Genomic DNA, 7,724 nt, shown 5'->3' on the forward strand with positions numbered 1-7,724 from the left:
TCTATCACAACTGAATTTCGCCAGGGGAATGTGCCCCAGCTTCCCGGGTCCGTCCCTCTCTCCAGCCGAGCCGCGCGTTCAGTCCAGACTCGCGCCTCCCAGATAAGCTCCGCCCAGTCCCCGCCCACCGACCGCGCCGCGCCCCAGTTGCCCCGCCCAACCCCATTCCGGCCCCGCCCCTTCCCGGCCAAGCCCCGCCTCCAGCCGCGCCCCGCCCCCAGGTGCAGTCCATCGAGCACAAGCTGGACCTGTTGCTGGGCTTCTACTCGCGCTGCCTGCGCTCCGGCACCTCGGCCAGCCTGGGCACCGTGCAAGTGCCGCTCTTCGACCCCGACATCACCTCGGACTACCACAGCCCTGTGGACCACGAGGACATCTCCGTCTCCGCACAGACGCTCAGCATCTCCCGCTCGGTCAGCACCAACATGGACTGAAGGGCGTCTCGGGGGCGGAGCAGCACACGGCCACCCCCTCGGCCTGGCGCTCGTACCCGCCCTCCGAGGCCTCCGGACTCCTCTGTACTTGAACTCGCTCCCTCGCGGGGAGAGAGGCCGCACGCAGTATTGAGCTGCCTGGGTGGGCGAGATACTCGCAGCGGGGGCCAGCGCCCCGCCCCCACCTCAGGAGCATGAGATGCCAGGCCGCACGGAGGGCAGCAGCAGGGCTGTCGGGCCGTCCCGTGCCCTGCCGGCTCCATCAAGGCTCGACATGACCCGCCTGGCAGGGGCACTGCCCCGGGAGTGGGAGCCGGGCGTTGGGGCCCAGGGCCCTGACCCAGCTTCCAGCTATGCAAGGTGAGGTCTCAGGCCCGCCCTTCGGACAGAGCAGGGAAGCCCTCCCGCCAAGTCCTCGCCCCACTTGGGGGTGGGCCCAAGGTGCCCCTATAGGTACCCACAAAGCACAGGACCCTGCCACAAAGCAGGTGGGCACCATATATGCAAACTATGTTAAATATGCAACTTTGAGGACCCCTATGGGGTCCCTCTGCCCCTCCCCCATTGGGAGACGGCCCCCAGCAGTAGCTGGTCTCAGGCTGCTTGGCCATAACCCTAACCCCATTCTTTGGCTTATCACCCGTCCCCACCCAGCATGGGGCCTGTTTCTCCCTGCCCTTTCCCAAGGGCAGTGCCTGGGCCTTCCCATTTGCAGGTGTCACCTCCCAGAGGCTCCCCCTTCCTGCTCGATGTCCACTCTTCCACCTGGATCTCCAGACACCTTTGATGTTCAGCACAATTTTCTGTATTTTCCCCAAACCTCCCAGACAGTGCTCCATGGATGGTCACACAAACATGGCCTTTTAGTTTCTCCAGACATGCAGAAAGCCTCTCACACACTGACACATACAAGAACACATACTTGGAGACGTGAGCACAGAGCCACTCAGCCTTTCCTGGGCCTCTACAGCTGATGTCAGTGGCCTGGCCTTGCAGGATGGTGTCCACTGAGAGGAAGCCCCCCACTCCATCTGGGCAGGAGAAGGAGCTTTGAAGTGACCTCAGGTTGCTTCAGGCCCCACCCAGAGCTTTACCAGCTCCCCTTCCTCAAGATCTCCTCCTCTCTGGTCCAGGAGCCCTGACCACTGCCTCTGCCTGCCCCTGAGGGCCCTCCTCAGCATCCCCACAGCACAGCTTGGGCCTAGGCCTCTGGGGCATGGACACTACTGGAGAGACCCTAGGCCTGCTTCTATCCAGGCTTGCCCCTTCCTAGTCACTCTAACTCCCAAAGAGAATAGTAATGCACCTAGCAGCTATACCAGCTGCACATCTGCCTTTCACATGCACTGTCTCCCCTTTCTCCATACCCCACTTCTTCACTTCAGCTAGCAGCCCTGCATCCCGGCTAAGCCCCCATCCACTCCAGGTCCCCAGGAACACTTTCGTCCCCCTACTCCTTTGTTCCTCTTCTGCAAAGCCAATGCAGGATGCAGGAGGATCGGGGTAGTGGACCAATGGCAACCGTCTGTGGCTGAGGCCAAGCTGCCTGCATCTCATACTGGGGACCTGCATGCACCAGCGCCAGGACTCGGGTTGGATCTTGCTCAGCCCCATGGTGCCCAGCCTTTACCCCAACATGCCCTCTGCATGTGACCGTCATGCCCTGGATGGAGCTATCCTGGCTCACCTCACCACTGCACTGTCCCCAGAGAGCCACCCCTCCACCCCCTCAGAGACAGAGCTGTGGAGAGAGGCAGGAGAATGGGATTACCCTATGACCAAAGGAGACATGGGAAGAAGCCCTCCCTCCTTCCATGATCGAGGTTCCCCCACCAACCCGGTTCTGGGATATGCAAGTACCTCACTTTGTTAACTTATTAACTTATTGGTTTCATTAAAGTTTTCAGTAGGAGGTGGTTGGTCTTGGTTTTGTTCAGTGGCTGTGGGGTGAGGTTCCTGATTTGGGGGTGGGGACAAGATTTGTGAACAACAAAAACCCAACACCATATGGCCTAAGCGAAAAATGAAACTTAATGGCCCAGAGAACTGAAAAGTCCGAGGGATAGATTTGGCTTCTCGCACAGCTGGATCTAGATGCTTATTCAGGAATCTGTTTCCCGTGAGCCTCCCTTCACAGCAGGCTGACCTCTCACAATGACCAGTGAAAAGTGAGCCCCACATTCCTAATAGTTCGTATCAGTGGGGTCCAGTCAGAAAAACAGAAACACCACTAGGTTTTTCAGCAGAGAGAATTTACTCTAGGGAATGGGTTACACTGATGTAGGAGGGCTGAAAGAACAAAAAGAGAACACTGATGACAGAGAGAAAATGACTGCAGGAAGCAGCTACCACTCCTAGAGCTGCAGGAGTAAGCAAGAATATAGGCAAGAGATTGGGCTTATCAGAATCCACAAGCTTGCAGAGGGGGAGTCCTGGAGTTCTGGGGCTCAGATCTGAAAAGGGGGTGTTCTCTGGCTGGTGCTGGTACCTCTCAGGGGGTATGAGGCTTGTCTAGGAGTGCAGGAACAAAGCTGAAGCCAGGGATCAGCTGTTGCCACCTGGCTGTTGCTGATAAGGATAGGAAGCAAAGGAAGAAGGAAGTCTCCACTTCTGCTGGCTTCCAATCTTCCCCTCATGCCCCTTATTGTCCAAGCCAGCTAACAAAAGAGTACCAAGGGATGTGGTTTGCAGAGTCCCAGCCCCAGTACCAGAGTTAGATGGCTGCTCTTGGAACCGAAAGACAATAGTTTAATAACCAGCACAGACCACTCCTTTGGACACTCGGTATTCATACACACCAACCCACCCATATGTTAACCTCCACCTAGTAAGATGAAAGTATCCTTTATACAAGTGAAGACTATTCTGTCGTCCAAATGGAAAAGGCACAAAGTCTCACAGTCCAACAGATGTATCCATGTCCACGAGTTAGTCACTGTGTCCATATTTGGATGTTAATTATTCTTCTAATTCAATTACAACCTCACTGTACAACTAAACACTAAAGTCGGTAATCATTTACAATTTTTTATATAAAAGAAAGGGAAAAGAGGAGGGAAGAAAAAGTAAATTACACAAAACACACACACACATACCCCAAGACAGGAAGAAAGTATGCATAGCTGCAATAAACCTCTTTCTGGTAACTGGTCACCATGCCATAGTTAGCATGCATAACTTCAGTTTTCCACTGCCCTTCTATGTCCCCTGTACGCTCAGCTGACACTTCAGCTGGTTAGGGTGCTTTACATGGTGGAGTGACTCCATCATTCCTGAAGGGGCTGAATCCTCAGTGGTCCTGCACAGTTTGGCATGCCATAGCTTCTCATTAACCATTATTATTGTCCATGGAAGTATTAAGAGGAGACTTGGAGAACCCCTTGGGTTCCAGACATCATCCTTCTTGCCCTGGTGGAGCAGCAACCCAGTTCCCCCTTGGTGACGAGGATCAGCCAAGGAACCACTACAGTAACTCTTTCTTTACCTATTGGTTTAGTGGCATGAAGAGCCCAAAATGGCCAGGTGGAAGTTGGAACTTCCAATTCAATGAAAACTGTGTTGGCTCCCTAACAGAGCTCAATATTGCAAGGACTAGAGACAAAAGTTTTGTGGGTGGCTGTAGTAGGCTGAACAATGGCCACCCAAAGATAGCAAGCTGTAATCCCTGGAACCCGTATAAGGAAAAAGGGTCTTTGCAGATGTGATGAAGTTAAGGCTCTTGACATGGGGATATTATGTAAGATTATGTGGTGGGCCCTAAATTTGAAGTTAGGCAGAGGGAGATCAATCATACAGAAGGGGAGAAGGTTATATGAAGGCGGAAGCAGAGATGCGAGTGATGTGGCCACAAGCAAAGGATTGCCAGAAGCCACCAGAAATTGGAAGACTCAAGGAATAGAGTCTCCCCTGGAGCTGTGGAGAGAGCACAGCCCTGCTCACACCTTGATCTGGCCCCAGGGAAACTGATGCTGAACTTCTGGCCTCCAGAACTGTGAAAGAATAAATTTGTTTAATTTAATTTATTTATTTAAGATAAGGTCTGGCTCTGTCACCCAGGCCACAGTCCAGTGGCACGATCACAGCTCACTGCAGCCCTGAATTCCTGGGCTCAAGCGATCCTCCCACCTCAGCCTCCCAAGTCGAAATTTCTGTTGTTTTAAGTTTATAGTTATTTGTTATGGCAGCCACAGGAAACTAATATGGTGTCATACATAGTGAGAGAAGCCACTCTTACTACCTCCCTTGGGTTCATGGAACCTTGTATTCTGGCTATGTCAATGAGGATAAGTCATGCCCCCTCAATGATGGACTCGACCTGGCACCAGGTGGCTAGGTGGACCCCTGCAGAAGGATGCCATATTAGCATTTGTCTCTGCTGATGGCAGGTTGGACGTGCAGTAGCAGCATTAGCCAGATCAGCCTCGGTGAGGTAAGCCCATGTTTTTGATCCCACAAATGGTCTCCATTCTGGCCACCGTGACCACATTGTACATGAGCATATTGAAAAAGCACCAGGGAGACTGCAGAGAGAGGCTGGCTGACAACCACAGAATGTGCCATCTTGTCCACTTCACTGTTGAGAGGCCCCTCTGCCATGCATGGCTTGTGGTGAGATTTTACTTGGAATGCAAATATCTTCACATTCTGTGTCATTTCTGAAATTCCATCTAAATGCCTTTTCCAGCTTTCCTTACTGCCAATCCTCCAATTCTGTGCTGAGTCCCTGACTGTCCAGCCAAACCATTAGCCACTACCCATAAATCAGTATAGATCCATACTTCTTGTCACCTCTCGATCCAGGCAAAATGGACAACCAAATGTGTTGAAGGATGAGTAGGATTTGGCCAGCCCTGGGAACTGGGGTGGTGGTGTTGGTGGTGGTGAATGTTCCGGCTAGAAGGCATAGCATGTGCAAAGGTCCATAGGCACCAGAGAGTGTGCTACATGAAAGGGACAGAAAGAAATCCCTGTGGGTGGGCCTAGAGAGCAAGGGAGAGAGTGGTACAAGTGAGACTTTAGAATTAGGGATCAAGGTTTGCAGGATATCATATATCCATTCCAAAGAGGACTTGACCATGAAGGCAGTGGGAAGCCAATGAAAGATTTTGATCAGATATCGCACTGGGGTAGATTTGCATTTTAGTAAGTATTCTTCCTAGAATGGAAGATGGATTTCAGGGAACAAGTGTGTATGTCGGGGGACCAGGTAGGAGACTACTGTTGCAGTAACCTGAACAGGAAAGGCTGGTAACATGAAAAAGTCCCTTGGCATTTCACTAATTGAGTAAATGTCTATTGAGCACCTGCTGAATGCCAGACCCTGGCTCAGCACAATACACAGGATGAACAGGTGCAAGAGAACGGGCTTTGGCCCTGTTCATCCGGCCTCTGAGGGAGACAGATGCACAATGAACCAATGCACAAGCTGCTGTTTGTCTTCTAAGTTTGTCTGGCTCAGCAAGGAGGGTTTGCAGGTGGCTGTGGGAGTCCCCAAACTGTCATCAGATATGTCCTTGAGAACAGATATGATTTTAGCCTGGTGTGTCATTTATCTATTGCTATGTAACAACTTATCCTAACACTTGATGGCTTAAAATAATAGCTGTTTTATTTATTCTTGATGCTATGGGTTAGCAGTTTGGGCTGAACTCAGCTGAGCAGTTCTGCTGGTCTCACCTGGGGTCACGCATGTGCTTGCAATCATCTGGCATCTTGACAGGGGCTGGATGACCTAAGAGGGCCTTATTCACATTTCTGGTGTCTGGCGAGGGCTATCAGTTCCCTGGTTGGTCCCCAGGCAGAATAGCTTGTCTCTGCTCCACGTGGCTTCTCATTCTCCACTAGGTCAGGCTGGGGTTCCTCCCATGGCAAGAGAGCGAAAGCAGAAGCTGTACGGCCTCTTGAGGCCCAGGCTCAGAAGCTGTCCTAAGCAGCCTGGGGCTACAATGTTACAAGGGTTCTGCTCACTGGCATGGGTGCTCTGAATATGTTGCAATTTTTACACTCTTACAGATCAAAAAAACCCCATGCAGGGTATTTCTCAATTTAGATAATTTTGTTTTTCATGGACCTTTGACAGTTCCAGTTGTTAAAACAACGTCTTTGTTTTCCCTCTGAGAAGTCGAGGGGGCACATCTTGTGTACAATGGGATGGTGACAGCTTCCACGCCGGTGCCAGGTCTGTGTGGATTGCCATAACAAATACCACAGACTGGGTGGCTTAGCAACAGAAATTCATTTCCTCGCAGATCTGGAAGTTGAAGATCCAAAAATCAAGGTATCAGCAGGGTTGGTTTCATTTTGAGGCCTTTCTTCTTGGATTGTAGAGGCCGTCTTCTTCTGGGTCTGTACACGATCGTCTCTGTGTGTGTACTTGTCTGGTGTTTCTCTCTGTGTCCTAAGCTCCTCTTCTTACAGGATGCCAGTCATATTCGTTTAGGACTCACTCTAACTCCCCGTTTTAACTTAATTACCTCTTTAAAGGCCCCATCTCCAAATGCAGTCACATTTTGAGGGACTGGGGGTTAGGACTTCAACATAAGAATTTTGGAGGGACACAATTCAGGCCCTAACACCTGGAGTGTGGGTTTGGCTCACCAGCCTGGCCACCTTTCTGCTATAAATGCACACGGGCTGAGAGTCACTCTATCCCAACTGGGCAGAGCTAGATAGATACATAGACATCATAGAACCCAGTTGTTTGAAAAAAAATTTTTTAAAGCCCCAGAACCTTTGCTACACTATAACCTATTTAGAACCCTAATATATAAAATACACTCAATGCAACCAAAAATGGGGACCTCCCAGAGGTAGCCTCAATTGTCCCCCCACATACACATGGAGCATGTGTCCAGCATTTTGTTGCAGGCAAAATAAATCAGATCTGTCTCCGTGATGCATTTTTTTTTTTTTTTTTTTTTTTTGAGACAGAGTCTCGCTCTTTTGCCCTGGCTAGAGTGCCGTGGCGTCAGTCTAGCTCACAGCAACCTCAAACTCCTGGGCTCAAGCAATCCTCCTGTCTCAGCCTCCCAAGTAGCTGGGACTACAGGCATGTACCACCATGCCCGGCTAACTTTTTCTATATATTTTTAGTTGGCCAGATAATTTCTTTCTATTTTTAAGTAGAGACGGGGTCTTGCTCTTGCTCAGGCTGGTCTTGAACTCCTGAACTCAAACAATCCACCTGCCTCGGCCTCCCAAGTGCTAGGATTACAGGCATGAGCCACCGTGCCCGGCCCATGATGCATTCTTTATTTAACTATTGCAGCAGACTGTATTCTTTGTCTGAAA

At 50.9% G+C, this 7,724-nt stretch overlaps 1 protein-coding gene across 2 annotated transcripts in view; it reads left to right on the forward strand.

Annotated features, from left to right (window-relative positions):
• KCNQ4 (potassium voltage-gated channel subfamily Q member 4) overlaps positions 1–2,346 on the forward strand; it is a 51,771-nt gene extending 49,425 nt beyond the window's left edge. For both annotated transcript variants that reach the window (XM_069477776.1, XM_069477777.1), the window contains one exon: positions 222–2,346. In XM_069477776.1, the coding sequence (XP_069333877.1) occupies positions 222–434 (213 nt within the window). In that variant the 3' untranslated portion in view covers positions 435–2,346. The remainder of the gene's footprint in view (positions 1–221) is intronic.
• Positions 2,347–7,724: the final 5,378 nt, after the last annotated feature.

This window comes from Eulemur rufifrons, chromosome 8 (genome assembly GCF_041146395.1).
Source record: "Eulemur rufifrons isolate Redbay chromosome 8, OSU_ERuf_1, whole genome shotgun sequence".
Classification (NCBI taxonomy): domain Eukaryota; kingdom Metazoa; phylum Chordata; class Mammalia; order Primates; family Lemuridae; genus Eulemur; species Eulemur rufifrons.